The 16732-nt window shown below is 38.3% G+C and overlaps 1 protein-coding gene across 4 annotated transcripts; it reads right to left on the bottom strand.

Moving 5' to 3' along the window:
- Positions 1-176: 176 nt before the first annotated feature.
- Positions 177-16550, bottom strand: LOC103993513 (probable serine/threonine-protein kinase At1g09600). Of its 4 annotated transcripts, XM_065164565.1 has the most exons (10): positions 14720-16550; positions 13385-13669; positions 12981-13298; positions 11041-11119; positions 10892-10935; positions 9962-10062; positions 9686-9777; positions 4292-4569; positions 3425-3620; positions 177-313 (listed from the first exon to the last, which is right to left on the bottom strand). In XM_065164565.1, exons 1-7 carry the CDS (start codon positions 15188-15190, stop codon positions 9747-9749), a joined length of 1329 nt encoding a protein of 442 aa, XP_065020637.1. In that variant the 5' UTR covers positions 15191-16550; the 3' UTR covers positions 177-313; positions 3425-3620; positions 4292-4569; positions 9686-9746. The 4 variants fall into 4 exon arrangements, with proteins under 4 accessions (XP_065020637.1, XP_065020635.1, XP_018686516.2 ...); XM_065164563.1 differs by having other exon boundaries at positions 10892-11119; positions 14720-16539; XM_065164564.1 differs by lacking the exon at positions 177-313 and adding an exon at positions 2838-3046 and having other exon boundaries at positions 10892-11119; positions 14720-16539.
- Positions 16551-16732: the final 182 nt, after the last annotated feature.

Raw genomic sequence — 16732 nt, 5'->3', positions numbered from 1 at the left:
TTCAGAAATAATTTATTTCAAGTTATTACCTCAACAATGATAGTGTAAACAGCTGCAAGACGTGCCTCTCAGTCTCGAAGACCAAGTTCAAGCTCCAGTTCATCATCCTCTTCAAACAGTCTCAAAAGACGAGCATGTTGCTCTTCCCTCTTCTTTTTCTCCCAAAGCTTGAGAAGAAAAACAAACAAAAGTGCAATTCCCACAACACCCAAGCATATGAACAAAACCTCACGCCTCGTGTTACTACTAGAATTAGAAGGGTTAGCATCGGCAATTACTGCATCCTTGGAACCTGGATGATCATCAGACAGACCTACAAAAAAGGAGAAGATTGAGTCACATTAATGAATGGCTAGATAGGAGGAAGCCAAAAAACTTGGAAAGCTAATACCAGAGTAGGATAAAACATTCAGGTTATAAGCAATACCGAGCAATTCTTAGGACAATTTTCAAACATCTGATGGGTCCTGAGTAAACTAGAAGGCTGATGGGTCCTGAGTAAACTAGATTACATGGGGGTACCTAGGAGTTTTAATCAAGAATGCAGGTTTCCTCAGGCAGAATAAGACCTACCATCTGAAGCAGTTTGGACTTCTTGCTGCTAACTTGATGCTATGAAATTTATCAAAGAATATGCATGCATGCTAACATGCATATATATATATATATATATATATATATATATATATATATATATATATATATATATATATATATATATATATATATATATATATATGCATTAGAAAATTTAGGTTCCCCTTTTCAAAAGAAAAAACTTAAACCCTTTGAGTCACAATATTCACTGTCGATTTTTTTTCTCCGCGAAAGTACAAAGCAACAAAGATAAAGTCAGCTTGACAATTAAGCATGTGCCTGCAACACCAAAAGATAGAAACCACCCCAGAGACTATGATTTGAAATAGTTCATGCGCTCCAGAATAAAGGGCCATCCAACTTGCAGGAAAAAAAAAACTCTCTCATTGCATCAAACTTTCATCGAAAGAGTGTCTCGGCAAGGTGACTTTGGTGGAAATCACACTATTAAACCCCTGAGTCTCCAACTAGAATAAGAAATCGACAAGAAAATTTCTGGAGATAAATAGCCAAGTATCGATTAAAATCAGACATCGATACCAAACAAAAAGGGTCAAATTATACCCTAGAGAACCTTTATATCTCAATGGGCTTGGAAATTGCTTCACTGGCCTAAAAAGGTCATCATGTAACTCAAATTGTAGTCTGAAAGACGCACCAGATCTGGACCATAATAAACCTAGTGAGCAGACTATAAGGACTAATTACCCAATCAAGCACACTCACGCAAACAAGCTGCTAAATTCGGGACAACTCGACCGTCTCCATATCAAACAACCTACCAATACCATTGTCAAAGGAATACAATCCCAATCACGGACAAAACTGAAACTCCCGGCCGATCGGTCTCCGAAGAATAAACCAAGTGATTCGACTCAACCAACACCACAAAAAATTGCAGTAACCGAGATCCAAGAATGCGAGGATCACAGCTGTTGAACTCGATTTAGGGATCGGAGAGGAGCGGACCTGAGACCGACCGAAGAGAAATCGCGACGACGAGGAGGAGAAGGGGTTTCGGTCGCCCGCTGATGTCTTCGCTCATCCCTCCTCGCTTTTCCCACCGCTCTGCGCTCGGTAGCGCCACCGCCGTTCGCGGTTAAATCGAGACTCGAAGCTCGATTTGGGATGCATTTATTTGGGAGCACCTTTTTCCACATACGCCCCTATAGAATTGTTCTTGAAGAATTAGTCCCACTTTTATGCATATTAGTCCCAATAGTATGTTTTATTTCTAATCTATCCGTTGGACGCTTTTCCCACTTAAGACCTCAATGAAGGAGGAAAAAACAATGGATATATTGGCATATAAAGGACTGTTTTAATAAGGAAGATTTGGTAATTTATGGGGCTTTGGAGACGTTAAATGGAAATTTACTTTTACTGATATTTTTTCTTTGTAAATTTTTATGTAGATCCGAATCCGTTATATGAGATCGGATACGGGCGGATGAAAGCGTTGCTCTATCCACCACCCGGTAGTAGTATACGACCTCCTCGTCACGTGACATGAAAGCACTAAGTCACACGACAAGACAAAAGGAATGGCTACGGCCGACGGCAGCAGCAGGAATGGTTTGTGTCGCGTCCACCGCGAGGCGGTGGTGAAGGCGACGAGCGCGCTCCTCCGGTGGCTCCGCGCCCGAGACGGCAAGGCGCAGCTCCGTTGGCGAAAATAGCGTTTACATGCACAATACAAGCTTAAGTCAATAGTTCAAGAAGAACAAAGGAAGTTTCTGTTTGGGTGTCGACTGTGTTTTCAATGTCAATGCAAACAAGGGTTTGAGAGAGTTGTAATTTGCAGTTGGATTAGTCCATATGATGTTTGAGATGTAAGGGTATCATTCCAATGCTGATTAATCTCAATCCAATTGCAATGGAAGGTGCTATGAACTATCGTTTAATTGGCAGTCATGTAATGATCTATGATTTGAGTGTCACAATCATGCCAATATATCATGCTTAAACCATGCCTCTCTCTCTCTCTCTCTCTCTTGCACTCAAAGAATAAAGAAAGTGGTTCTCTCAGCACTAATATGTGGGTTGTGTGTTCATGTTCACCTCTACAAGTCACTTATAGATATATGAAATTTATTGAATGAAATTTCGAATAAGTATAACTTTCACAGAACCACCATAGACCAATTAGCTGTTACGTCGGAGATGTTAACTAAACTGATAATTATCTTTACTCATTACAGTAAAATCATGCAATCCAATGCATCATCATCACCCAAAGAGGCAATTTTAACATCGTACTATATATCAATTTTAGCACAAGCAATCACAAAAGCTGTGTGAATTCAAACCATGAGGCACTCGAATATAAATCACAAAAAATCAATTTTTGCTAAACTTGTTTGTTCACTTCTATAGATCTGTCATACATGATCTGCTATTGAAGGCTTTACGGCTTTCACACAACCTATATGTTCAATAATGCACCATCCTGAACCAGAAACGTAGAGCTTTAATGTTTCTTTTTTCTTTTTTGTTCTGGCAGTTCTCCAAGAAAGTTGTAAATAGCTCCTATCATATTTACTGACCATAGAATGGGTTGCATCTACACATTGAGCAGCTAAAGCCACTGCTGAGTCTGAAACTAATGCTAAAGCACAACCTTCTTTCTCGCAATTTGAAATGCATGTTGCAAACCTGTCATTTACACATAACAACAGGTTCATGCTGTGTTCAATCTTTACGAAGATCTTTTCAGCGGAAGTATTGTGCTTTAGCATTGGTTCTGTCTCAAGGACCACATTGTTGAATCGAATTCTCACAATCGAAGAGAAAAAAAGATATGTAAGTTCAAAGACATTGATCTGACCTGCCGTTCCTGCTAGAACAGAGAAAGGCTTCAAACTGAGTCCTCTCGCCATAATTCTTGACTTTGGCTCTGTCAAGACAGGCTCTGCGTACACCCAGGTGGACTTGTCTCACGTGCTCTTTGAGCATCTCTTTGGTGTCCCTCCCTGGCGGCATCAATGGCCCAGAGTAGTGAATTCGGTTCTTAGAGCCACACCCTGAATAAATTGAGAAAACACAGACATGAGGGAAGAATTTTATTGCAGCAAGACACTGAGTGTAAACTTGAGGTGGTGTTAGGAAGAAATATATAAATTAGAGAAGACAGCCACCAATATCACAGTGGTCTAAAAAATGAACAGAACATGCTGGCACAGTCTCATCAGGATCAATATCTGGCACCGCAGGTTCCACTTTAGCTGCCATTTATCACAAGAACCAGAAAGAAAAATCTAATTGTAGGTTCTCAATTATCAGATTCAGGATAGGTAAATATTCTTAAAAAAGCCAAGACATCCGATAATCTGTCATTTTTCAGTATACTGAAAAGCCCAAGGGCAGCATTTTTCATCAGCATTATTTCTGTTCATTTCTAGGAAATACAAAGGACACTGAATACCATAGTTAAATTTTTATTTGCAAACACAAATACTGTTCACTTCAAAGTTTCTCTAGAAAGCTCTTAGACTTTTTTTTTTCACAATATAAGATAAGCATACGACTTGTTAATGAGATTTTGACATGCATTCTGAGCATAAGGTGCCTAATGCTAGCTGTGGAACCATAAAAATAAACACAAGGCAAGCATGACATCTACATTAAATCTAAAATGACAATCTGATAAAGAACTTGCTATTCAGCCAAATTTTAATTTTGTGTCAGCACTTACAGTTGTTGATTCCTTGTCTTCTTTCCTATCATCCTTCTTGTGAGAGGACGAATGCCCATCAAGCAAGTGAAGAGTCCATTCTCGCTTCTCAGATGAATCGGCAGAACCAAGATGATTGTATTCGGAGGCTACTTGATTCCTTAACATATGTGTGCACTTAGCACTCTGTCTACTATCGCTTCTTGCAACCATTGAACCTGATGCAATGGGCAAGTCTGCAGCTCCTGCCTGAGGTACATGTGATACAGGTGTTCTTATTTCTGGGCCAGCAGACAGTCCTGTAGGAGACGAGCAGCCAGAGTGTATCAAAGGACAACCATGAGCAAAACGATCCTCTAGGAGGATCTCTTCGGAAACCTGATAATGCCTCCTCTTTTGGTTTGTACTTGTCACTGCTTGTTTTAAGGTTTCCTTGTAACTTCCATATTTCCACCAACATAGAACCCTCAACATGTCAATTACAAGGTTAAAAAATAAAACCATAATCTGAAACTTGTGACTTCTAATCTTTAAATCCTTCATTCTCAGCTGATGAACTTAGGATGCTTGCTGCTGAGAAACCAAAGAGAACCTCATTTTTGGGGAGACAGAAGTGGACGTTATTGTCCTTCCACTTCTATAACCAAACAAAATAAAAGTAACCCCCATATAAATCCTAGGAATGGACTGGTCCAAGAAAGGTTGAGCAGGTGGAAATTTAACAACTACAAGGTCAGCCTGGCCCATATAAAACCATAAAAAAAGAAATTACTGTCTTCTAATCATCATTTGGAATAACAATAATATTCAATAAGGTTTTATTGTAAAAATGGTATCCTATTATGTTCTTTCCAAAATTATAGATAGTTCTCATTTCAGTTTGTTCTCTACAGGAACGAGATCTTGATTATAGTGGCATGTTATTCTCATTAAAATGGGAAGCACCAGAAAACTATATCATATTAGATTTCTTTTGATTTTTTTGTGGACGAAAAAAAGAAAAGATGGAGCCAGTAGCTCCAACTTCGATTCTTTCGGTTTTGTAATTCCTCTCCAGTCCACCTCTACTCCACCTTTGGTTTTATTTGCTTTAAGCTTAAGACCATAACCAGCTGCTGACACCATTAGTGATGGTTTGCTACGTCAAATCGCTCATTCCAAATAATGGAAGATTCAACGATGTAAGTGTGACTCTCAGACATGTCCAAGTAACAAGAGATAGATCCATGAGATTCTGATTTAAAATATCAAGTTTTAGCACACAGGACTCTTCCTAGCTAGTTCACAGACAGAATAATGGGGAGAATACTGGCAAGTTGAAAATGTTCAGATGACTCAAACTCAAAGGCTGTTTCAAGTGAAGTGCTCTCACATTATTTTTGAATTGACATTCACCATTAACAGTTGTCACATCATATAATGCATGTGTGCACATCATGTCAATATATCACACAAATTTAACTCACTGGAAGTTAAAAGATGCAGCCTATCAAATGAACTGATCAAGGTAACAAGGCTGGCAATCACACAAATTTAACACACTGGCAGTAGAAAGGTGCAGCATAGAAAATGAAGTGACATAGATAACAAGTTTGACAACATGAGCAAATCATGAGTGGTGATGATCAGATGTAAGCCTAAAAATATCAAGGATCACTATCAAGAGTTAACAGGTATTCCTTTAAAATTAGCTCTCCATCAATTTGCTTCACACTGAGTAGATGGGCTTTAAGTATATTAAGTTGTTTTCTAGATATCCTAGGTGCATTTGGTGGTCTGGGAGGATAGGGTGCTATTCTGTACATAAATTATTAAGACGGGATAGCCAACCTAATTTACTCTTCATAATTTCTCAATGTCATGGCCGATCAAATTCCCTTTAATCTTACTTTATTCCAAATCAATATATGCAACTCTTGTGACCAACAGCATGCTTCTGAATTCTGCAAATTGTATTGCTAAACATTGAAAATAAATTCCGTCTCATTAAATTCCATGCCATGCAGCAATACATTCCCTGTGCCAGCCGACACAATTCATAAATTGGCCTAGTCATATATCAGCTCTAACCGCCGTAGTGATCTTTGGTTGGAAGCTCCTTAACTGGGGTCCAATTCAAGTCGGGATATCAATATTATACCAGATTTTAAATGAATATACATTATGCTCTGAAGTTTCAACTTCTTACCTTCCAGTGGCCATAATAGTAGCCCTATCAACTGTACTCTTAGAAGCATCATCTCAGTGTGGGAGAAAAACTCCATGACTGTACACAAAGCAGATGAAAATGGAGGAACTACTCACACCAAGCTTGATCATTAGGCACTATATATGATGTAGTATCCTTTGGTAGCCCCTGATTCCATATGGAATCACTCTAAAAGCTCCTCAACTCTGGACATATAACCAATTTCTAAAGGCTATTGAAAGACCCAGCATTTGTTATTGGAAAAATGTCATGTGGCTAACACTGGAATAGAAGGAATCACATGGGAAGTTGGACCATTTGAAGTGAGAAAGAAGGAGATTGAGTAACAATGCAATGGGAATCCAAATGGCATAAAAGATCATATTCCACTCTGTTTCTCTTTTGCATAAGAAATTGGAGATGGACTTTTCAAGCAATGGAGGATTATTTGTATCCTACTAATATCAACCAAATCTGATTCAGGAGAAAAACGGGAAGGAGGTGGTGATATGCATGAAGGGATTTTTCTTAAACACCTGTCAGGAGATATGGAAAGAACTAGAACAAAGTATCTTCCAATTTCCAAATGATTATCATGCAAGCTACCTCTGTTTCTGAATCTTACTTTAGAGGGATCCTTGAGGAATGTCTTGAGAATGTAAGTGCAATGAACACTCTCTCCTTTCTTTCTCCCTCTCTTGTCCTTCTTTGTAATATTTGTTTTGTATATTTAAATTAAATAACAACATAAATATCTTTGGCCTATATGTGGTGCTGCAAAGAGAAATAAAAAAAGGGAAAAGTTCATTTAAAACTGAAAGAGGCATCCCTCCAGTAGCATTGCAACCTTCTAAACCCCAATGTCAAAGTAACAGCGATACAATACTGTCCAGATAAAGTTATGCATGCTTCCGTTGGTACCTATGTTACTATATACAACGATGTTTATATACATTACTAAGTGTATCAGAAGTAATGTTGAATAAGTGTTGATATGGCCGTTTATTCAATCAATCCAAACTTCACATGCGGAGTCCAGTCAGCATCTACTGGACATGCCATGTCACCTGTGAAAAAAAACTTGCTAAGGCTATACCAATAGAGGATGCTCTCGTCAAACAAATGGTTACAATACTTACATAAAGCAAACTTTCTACTACGAATTTGACTCCATTAAAAGGGGAAAGAATCGACCTGAAAACAACTAAGCACTCCTAACCAACTCAGGTCGGATAGCAAAAAGCCCATACCAGCCAGCTGAGGTCAGGTAAGACCCAAGATTGGTCAGGTGAGTCCAACACGACCAGCTTTGATGGGGCTTAATCAGTCTAACCTCAGAACCAAGCTAAAGCTGAGCCAACAAACCCAAAGCTTAACCAAGCTAGCTCGAACCAACCGCACCCAAGCCTATGCATGACCTGAACCCGAGCCTATGCTCCATGTTCTCAAATACATGAGGTTTATTTTATAACCCCTGAAGTCTTGAACTGAGGATCTTTTATTTATATGTGAAGCCCCTTACCACCACATCACACAACGATCTATGTCAAAACCAATGACACAAATATATATCAAGGTTTTTTGTGCTTATGACGCCCAAGGCCCAAAAAGTTCCCTTTGCACATGATACATTCATCCAAACAAAAAGCAGCCAAAGCAATTAATGCATTCCAAAAGCATTTCATTTGCACAAGATGCTTTCACCCAAGACGAAAAGGATTCAAATAGCCCGATGCAATCAACCAAGCCCAAAGCATATCTTTTTGGACGTGATGCATTCACTCGAGACAAAAGAATATGAAGCGCCCAATGCAGCCAACAAGGCCCAAGGCATCTATCTTTAGGCAAGATGCATCCGTCCAAGACCAAAAAACATTTGAACCACCCGACTCAATCAACCAGGGCCACAGCATTTCTTTTTTTGTGTGATAGTGATTCGTTCGCCGATAACATAAGAGCATTCAAAACGCCTGACATATCTTGATATGTCCAATTTGCACGTGATGCATCCACCCACGACAAAACAGCATATGATGCAGTTGACCAAGCCCAAAGCATTTTTCTTATGCTTGTTATATCTACCTTAGACAAGAAAGTAACCAATTTCTTAACATAAGTAACACGACTATGGCCAAAGCATTTCTTTGTGTGTGATACACCGATTCATTCATTTGAAACACTCGACATATCTTGGTACGTCCAATTTGCATGTGATGTATCCACCCCAGATAAAACAATATCCAAAGCATCTAAGTAGTTGGCCAAGCGCAAAGCATTTTTCTTACGCCAGATGCATCTACTCAGGACAAGAAAGTGACCAATTTTAAAACATATATATCAATTATCAAGGTCCCAAATTGCCTAGCGGATGGAATGACATGGCCATTAATTTTGGCCAATCGAGATTCAACACATGGAGTCCAATTAACGTCTATTGAACATGTTATCTACCAAAGTTTACAAAATAGCTTATTGGGAATGATATATCGGTAGAGCATATAAAGAAAATATTTCTCTCATCAAAATGATAATTAAAAATTGACGCTATATAAAGCAACATATATCAATATTCCAAATTTATCAAACAAGTACTAAACTCCTTATGAGCTTTTGGCGAACAAGTGTTGACTTGACTATCGGAGGGGCTTTGCCAACAAATAGCCGATGAGTCCAAGGAGTCCTTTACATAAACAAGATGAGATACAGACTGAATAAGGACATATCAACGATAAGGAATACAAGTTTATTTTGACTTTGGAAAAATTTCTCCCTTGACTAAGTTCTAAATCCTCAACATCTTTCAAATGTGAAAACACTTGAAAAATAGGCTAGGTCAGATCAATTTTATCGAATTGGATTGACGAGCAAATTTGACCATATCAAGTGTGATATCCCATTTTTCACCAAGAAAAAGTACTACATTATCGGTTGCAACTTGCTAGTAGATATTCTATCACTCCATAAGTGTTTTATCTTTTTGTCCAAAAATAACAATGAAATAATTAAACAAATTGAGTAGTAATAAGAATTGAAGAACTAGTAATGTCTTGCCACATCAATGGATATGAAAAATACACAGCATATCTTGCGTTTGCAATTATTATTGATTGACACTGAGGGCTCTTGAGCAGCCCCTTGCACAGCATGTCACAAATATTGTCTTTTTAATTTTAAAAAATATTTCAGCTACACTGAAAATCTAAAAGTAAATATGCTCGCAGATATACCTGTGATTCCATGTTGCCATCACAAGCAAGCATTTCCTTCCTACTTTGAAATTCAACTCCATTATACTTGATAGTTGCTGCTCTTTGACAGCCTATATGGATGCAGTATTCATAATCAATTGTATATCAAGTCGGGGAACATATTTATAACTGAAACATATGATGACTCACTTGATTCTACTTCGTTTGCATAAAATGTTCTATTTTGAGTTTACAGTATAACGAGAGCAGGAAATTTCAAATTTCACAAACAGCAGTTTCAAATGTGTAAAGTACCTTCTAGCTTTTTCATTCCGAAGTTTAGCATCATATTCCTTGCTCGGAGGATATTTTGGCAAACTTGAAGGGTCACAGGCAAAAGGCTTTGTAGTGAAAAACTGAAAAGAATTCATAACTAATAATCATGAAACTAGGAAATTTGAAATTTTAATAAAGCATCAAGTGAACAAAGATAAATAAAAGAGATTAATAAGAATTTGAATACAATAGTTACCCTATGAAAGAAGACAAAATATGTTTTAAGGCATTGCATTTCTCACAGCAAAATCACCCGAATTTAGTATTAACTATTGGATGTGAAGGGGAGCATGCAAAAAGAAAAAGACTAACTCAACAGAACACATGTGCAGCATAGTAATCCATCAGAAAAGTTTAAAATGCTTTGTTTTATTATACACAGAATCATGCAGCACAATTTTACACCTTAAAATATATCAACTTGAACTGGAGAATCTTGACAACATATGAATTGGAGAGTTCAGAAACCAAAAACGCAAATGACAGTAGTCACCATAATTCAGTTCTACAAATTGTAAATTGTTTAATACACTCTTCAGCTCCAATTGATGGATGTCAATATTATAATTATCAAAATTCTTACCAAATGAAACTTATAATATAATGCTACAAATCCTCAAAGGGAAAATGTCAGGTTGAATTGTTGATCACCTTCCATGAAAAGTCAAATAAGGAATCAAAATGACAGAAAAAGATATTAAATGCAAAAACTGTTGTATAAACTCAAGGTGGTTTTAAAATTGTAATATTTTACAATAAACAATTAAAGATGCTAGATCTATAGTGGGAGAAAGGACTCAGAAGTGAACCAATAAAAAAAAGGCCAAATCTTAAGTTCTTTTTTTGCAAGGAAAAAAAGTACTTAATGCAAAAACAAATACAGAACAGCCTGCAACTACAGAATCTTACTTCACTATGGAGCGCGGAAGCAGCTGTTCCTCGGATTGCTGGATCTATTGAAAGTAGACGATCAACAAGAGCTAATGCTGAAGAAGGGAAATCCTTAAATGTTTCCCTTACACAGCGTGGATAGGGTTGTTGGCGTTTAAAAGAAGTACCATGGGGCAACTTTGATGTCCTCCAGAACTCCTCAGACGGTGAGCCACATAACTTGAATATCTTATGCAATTGCTCTACCTAAAAGTTAGTGATGAGTAGTAGTTAGATAATATTCCAAATTCCAAATATCAGACATTGTCAAAGTATAGCAACAAACATCTAGAAAACAGGACCATGATAAATGGAACAAGCCACTTAACCCGATTATATATAGGTAGAAAGTCTTAGGTTAAACAGGCTCACACCAGATTTATATGCACAAGTGCTCATAATATGTAAACTGAGAAACTTGTATGTATATGCATCTTTCTTTAATTAGGCAAAGACTAAAGATCATTCCAAATTAGTGCCTATAGCTCAGCAACATCATCTAAATTAGGATCCTTCCAACATAGAAGGACTTTTGCAGAGGTTATGTGGTTGTCAGAGCCCAAAATGCAGAACAAATGAGGTATGCTTCCCTGGCTGCTTAATAATGTTGCACAAGTAGTAGCAAAATCTACTCCTATTTCACAATCTATGGTATTACATGTCCATGTACATACTAGTGTAGTACAGGCCACAGCATAAAACAGAACTTCTCATAATTATTTTATTTTATGAGACTGGCACTTGGCATACAAACCAAAAGTTGATATAGGGTTTCCCTCAACAATTGTATGAAAGCATCGCTGCCAGCAATTTAAGTTCCACATAGGATTTTCAACAACTTAAGGCTGAAGCTCTTACTTAAAGTGAAAGTCTAATGGTGAATCTAAGTTGAAGGAGGTAACTGGAAAGAAAGATGAAGTATCAGCAAAATACAATACAGAGAGCAAGGTAGAATTTGCCAAGGTGAAAGCAAAATATACATTATTAGACATCAGCACATGGTTAATTTTTCCATCCAGATGATTTAGAAAGAAGCCTTACTCTACAATGTGGTCCTACAGTAGTAATGACCCTGATACTGGAGTTAACTTGCTGTATCTGTGAAGCGACCAAAAACAAATATGATTATACATATTCTTTCGTCTTTGCGTAATATGGTGAGTATTACTGGATGTGGAGTGTGGCCTGTAACCAAATTAATGATACTCAGACAAGACACTTTGCATCAGAAGTTATCAATGAAGACGAAAAGTTTAAAAGGAAAATTAAATAAATTATTCGATATAAGGCCTTATCTAGGAAATTGATCTATTTATCTTGTATTCGTTTTGTGTTGGGTTCAGTAAGTCAATAATATTTTAGGAATATTCTGTATTTCTTGTAGTCCATAATTTCTATTTTCAAGATATCTTGGCCTTTTCAGAGTATTTTATCATACTATATTTTAATAAAAAAGATTTAACATATACATTATCTGCAATTATGTTAAACTTAGGATCCCAAATAAAACAGTCAATGGATTCTTATTTAGACCAGTATGTGAAGTCCTTAATCGTGTAATAGTTAGTTCATCAAGATCAAAGGCTAACTGAAAAATAACATTAAGCCAGCCCTATTCGCGACCTATCCTCTTTTATCCACATTTACTCTTCTTAGATTGATGTACTGGTTTGTTTCACTTGCAGATTGATGATTGTTATTTTTTTCTATTCAAGAGCACCCCTCTTCTTCTGTTTCCCCTTGTTATGCATGATATCTTTTAACAACATACTGAAGTGCTAAAATATTAATCCAACAGCTAACTGCAGGAGGAAATCAGACAAACAGTTAATTGTAACTGTTCAAATATGAACTACTGTCTAATTTAATATAGCATTTTAATGCAGCTTCAGTCCATAATAAATGCTTTCTAGATGCCCTGTAACTCGGTAATGGCATAAAATGATGTCAAAACCAAAACTGCTGCCCAAAATTTTCCAATATGACAAGATATATTGCAATTTTAAGCATCGTCTGCAAATACATGCCAAATTTAAAAGAGAAAAGCAACAAATGTGGCAAAGGATACCTCAGTCTTTCCTGGCATGATAGGCCTCCCAGCAAGCAATTCCGCGATAATGCAACCGGTACTCCACATATCAACAGCAACACCATACTCTGTAGCGCCCAGCAAGAGCTCAGGAGGACGATACCACAGTGTTACCACACGGCTTGTTAATTCCTGCTTTTGGTCAGGATTATAAAATGTAGCTAATCCAAAGTCTGCTATTTTTAAAATCCCATTGTTGTCAATCAAAAGATTTGAACCCTTGATGTCTCGATGCAAGACACCACGGCCATGACAATGGTCAAGCCCACAAAGCAGCTGCTGCATATAGCACTTAACCTGGAAGTCATCAATGCACAATCAGTATACAAAATATCAAGGGAACCACCATAAAAGGTTCATGTATGTTCTAATATGGTAAACACCTGGGGTTCAGTAAACTTGACACAGGAAGTTGCTACAAGTCCAGAAATATCATGCTCCATATATTCAAAAACAAGATATAAGTCACATGACATTTTTGATGTAACTAGAGCTTCGAGCTTCACAACATTTGGATGATCAAGTCTACGTAGAATGTATATTTCCCTTGCCATAAACCGTACACTTTCAGGATCCGCATTATCAAATCGGACTTTCTTAAGTGCAACAGTTTTGCCAGTTTCAAGATCACGCGCTTTGTACACACTACTATAAGTTCCTTGCCCAATCTGCAGGAAATGTAAAAAACTATCAGCAGAAGTACAAATGTTTGACCATCCCAAGGAATAACACAAATTTAAGGATGTATTCAAGATCCATTATTCAAGGATGTGTTTGAAGATCTATCAGTAGAATGGAGTTTTAGCTTAATTAAAGTTTGTAGCAAAATGTTCTATTTAAGGAAGCCTTAGATTCAACAAAGAAGTTGGAGAAATTCACATATTACTGTTGATTTGTATTGAGGGATCAGTTTGAAGTTGCCTGTTGCCACTGCAACAAATATGTGAATACCAGAGGTAAAGAGAAGAGGGAGGGATCAGAGAAAATTTTAACTAAACATTCTTTATAAACACCTTCTGAAGTCAATGCCATCAGAACATACTTTATTAAAGTAAACTGCCCCCAAATGCAAGTTTCTCTAGCATGGACAATTTTCATTATATTAATCTTAATAGGTAAAATCTGTCTCCAATCTTATGGTTTACACTCTTCAACCATAACTTGGACTCGCATCTCTATAAATTGTTTGAACTTTGTTCACATTATATTGAACTTTCAATATATGATAATATTCATTTCTAGCGAATTAGTCCAAACCAGAAGAATCTGAACTCTTCTATCATGATTATTTGAAGTCAAATTCAGATAACGCAGGTTTTCAACCACCACAACCAAAACAATAAAGATTGTTACTCTACAAGCAACTGCACTTCAGCTGATTAATTAGTTGAAAATGATGCCACAGAGGTAGAGATGCTTATCTTTTTCTGATGTGCCATCCTAAAAAGATCACAGAAAATTGGTTATTAGTTAAAATGAATATGTTTGGACCTTTGAGTTTCTGTTAAAGATTCAATGCACTGGTAGTATAGATGTTGTAGAAAGAAAAGAATAAACAGCTACTAGATTTTGAAGGTATAAAACAGCAATAAAACAAATATACAAACAGAACATAATAAAATATTCACGATATACAGAACCAATGCTAGCCGAATTGTTTGCTCAACATGCAACCCTGGCATAAAAGAGAAAATAATACTGTTGATGCGATTACTTACCTTGTTGAAATTATCAAAGGAATCTGCTCTGCGTGGCAGCCACCCTTTGACTGCATCCCCTGCAACAGCTGTGAGCCAAGAAGGCCAACCTGCTGCAACATGCTCAAAATTGAACCCGTCTGATATGCGAGAGATCACCAGATTTTGTTCCTCCAATGCCTCCATATTGACAACCACTGAACCCGGCTGTAACACATTCGGACGAGCACCCACCGTTATCCGGCTCTGGTGCCCAGCCCCTTCATTCTTGCTGTCACCCACCAAAGGAGGTGGGGAAGTGGCGCCGCTCCTTTGCGAGTTCGATATAAGCCATGCCGTGCTGCTCCTATCACGGCCAACACGAGCATCGGCATTTACCTCCCCAACTTCCTCCCTCCTTGATGAAGAAAACATTCTCCTCCTCGAAGCCTTGGGCCGCCGAAACTTGGGGCCGTCATCTCCCGAGATTCCTTTGGAGGAAGCACAGCCCATAAGAAACGGCTTACTCCTTCCCCCACCGCAGTCACGCGAGCGTCCTAAACGATGCAATAAAATCAAGGAACCACTTTTTACATGAAACGAAGCCGAAAACCATTCCAAAACCTCATTGGATGGTACTGCGAATCCTAAATCCAAAAAAACGAGGGCTTCCAAATAGTTCTTCCAAAGTTCAAAGAACCAAATCAAAACCGGTCTGCCATCATTTAAGACCAATAAAACAGCGGGTAAAATCCAGCAAAGCCTCCCTGAAAACTTCTTCTTTTCCCTAATCAACCACCGCCAAAATCTAGAATTCTCTGCGCCGGGTAATCGGAGGTCCGCAACCCGCCAAACCTCAGGCAGATCCAGCAACGAGAATCAAGATCCAATCTTGACGCCACAATCCGAAATCAGAAATCAGAGCTCCAGCTTCTTCGCGTCAAAATGTCTGATTCTTCAGCCACGCTAAGAATGCGTTTGGCAAACGAGGAAACAAAACAGAAAACGACGAAGCGGACACGAAGAAGAATTCCCAAAACAAGAATAAGGACAGTCTACCAGAATATTCCTCCCACGAAAAGAAACCTCCAAAGATCAAGAAAACGAGCATTAAATACAGTGGTTGGGTATCCGATGGGAAGAAGAACCAGAAGATCGCAGCAGCCAGGAAATAAATATGGCGATCAAAAGATACGTAGAGATCGAGGGAAAGATACTAAAACGTCAGCAGAAATCAAATGGATCAAAAAAGACGCGCTCTTGGGAGTAGAATACGGCGATCGATGCGATGGTGATAGGGCTGAGTGCGAGAGAGGGGGGAATAGCAGTGGAACCGCAAACGAGAGGGCACGCTATTCGCGCCGCAGAACACAGACGAATCGACGGCAGTGATCCGATGGCGTCGACCGCATCGTGGTCTCTCAGTGAGGCATCCCGTGGACGGTGTCCCGCCACCCATACCACTTTTTGTGTGCTATGCTAGTCTACTATGTTGATGAGATTGAGACCGTCCATAGGTATACAGATACGGACGCTTTTATAATTAAGCCCCTGCCATTTTCTAAATTACAACATAACTATACTCTTTCGTAACGATTCCTATATCTTTTGGTTATTCATATGCATCTCATTTCCTAAGTGACATGTATGATATATGATATAAAAACTCTCTCTCTCTTTCTCTCTCTTTCTCTCTCTTTTCTCTTTTTCTTTGCGTGTTAGTATCAACAACTTTAAGTCGTGATCTCGGGGCCAACACGGTTATGTTCGGATCCGAATGAGCGAAAATCTTCCTGGACTATCCTTGAGAGTGTTGAGATAGTTGACTACGTTGGTTCGGTCTCGACGGGACAGTCGTTTCTTTTGGGAGGGAACTTCTCGCCTGGACGCATGGTGGGAGGCTCTCTCGACCCGACCCCTCCGACGATCAAGTCAGTCGATAGTCTTAGGGGTGTTTTTTCCTCTTCCTCCTCGTTCCGAACGCGAGAGTTTTTATAGGGAAGATCATCGTTTCCTGATATGTCCGCTTGTAGGGAGTAGGACCATACCTGGAAA

This window comes from Musa acuminata, chromosome BXJ3-8, assembly GCF_036884655.1.
Source record: "Musa acuminata AAA Group cultivar baxijiao chromosome BXJ3-8, Cavendish_Baxijiao_AAA, whole genome shotgun sequence".
In the NCBI taxonomy this organism is placed as follows: Eukaryota; Viridiplantae; Streptophyta; class Magnoliopsida; order Zingiberales; family Musaceae; genus Musa; species Musa acuminata.
This window is presented reverse-complemented; position numbering and strand designations above follow the sequence as displayed.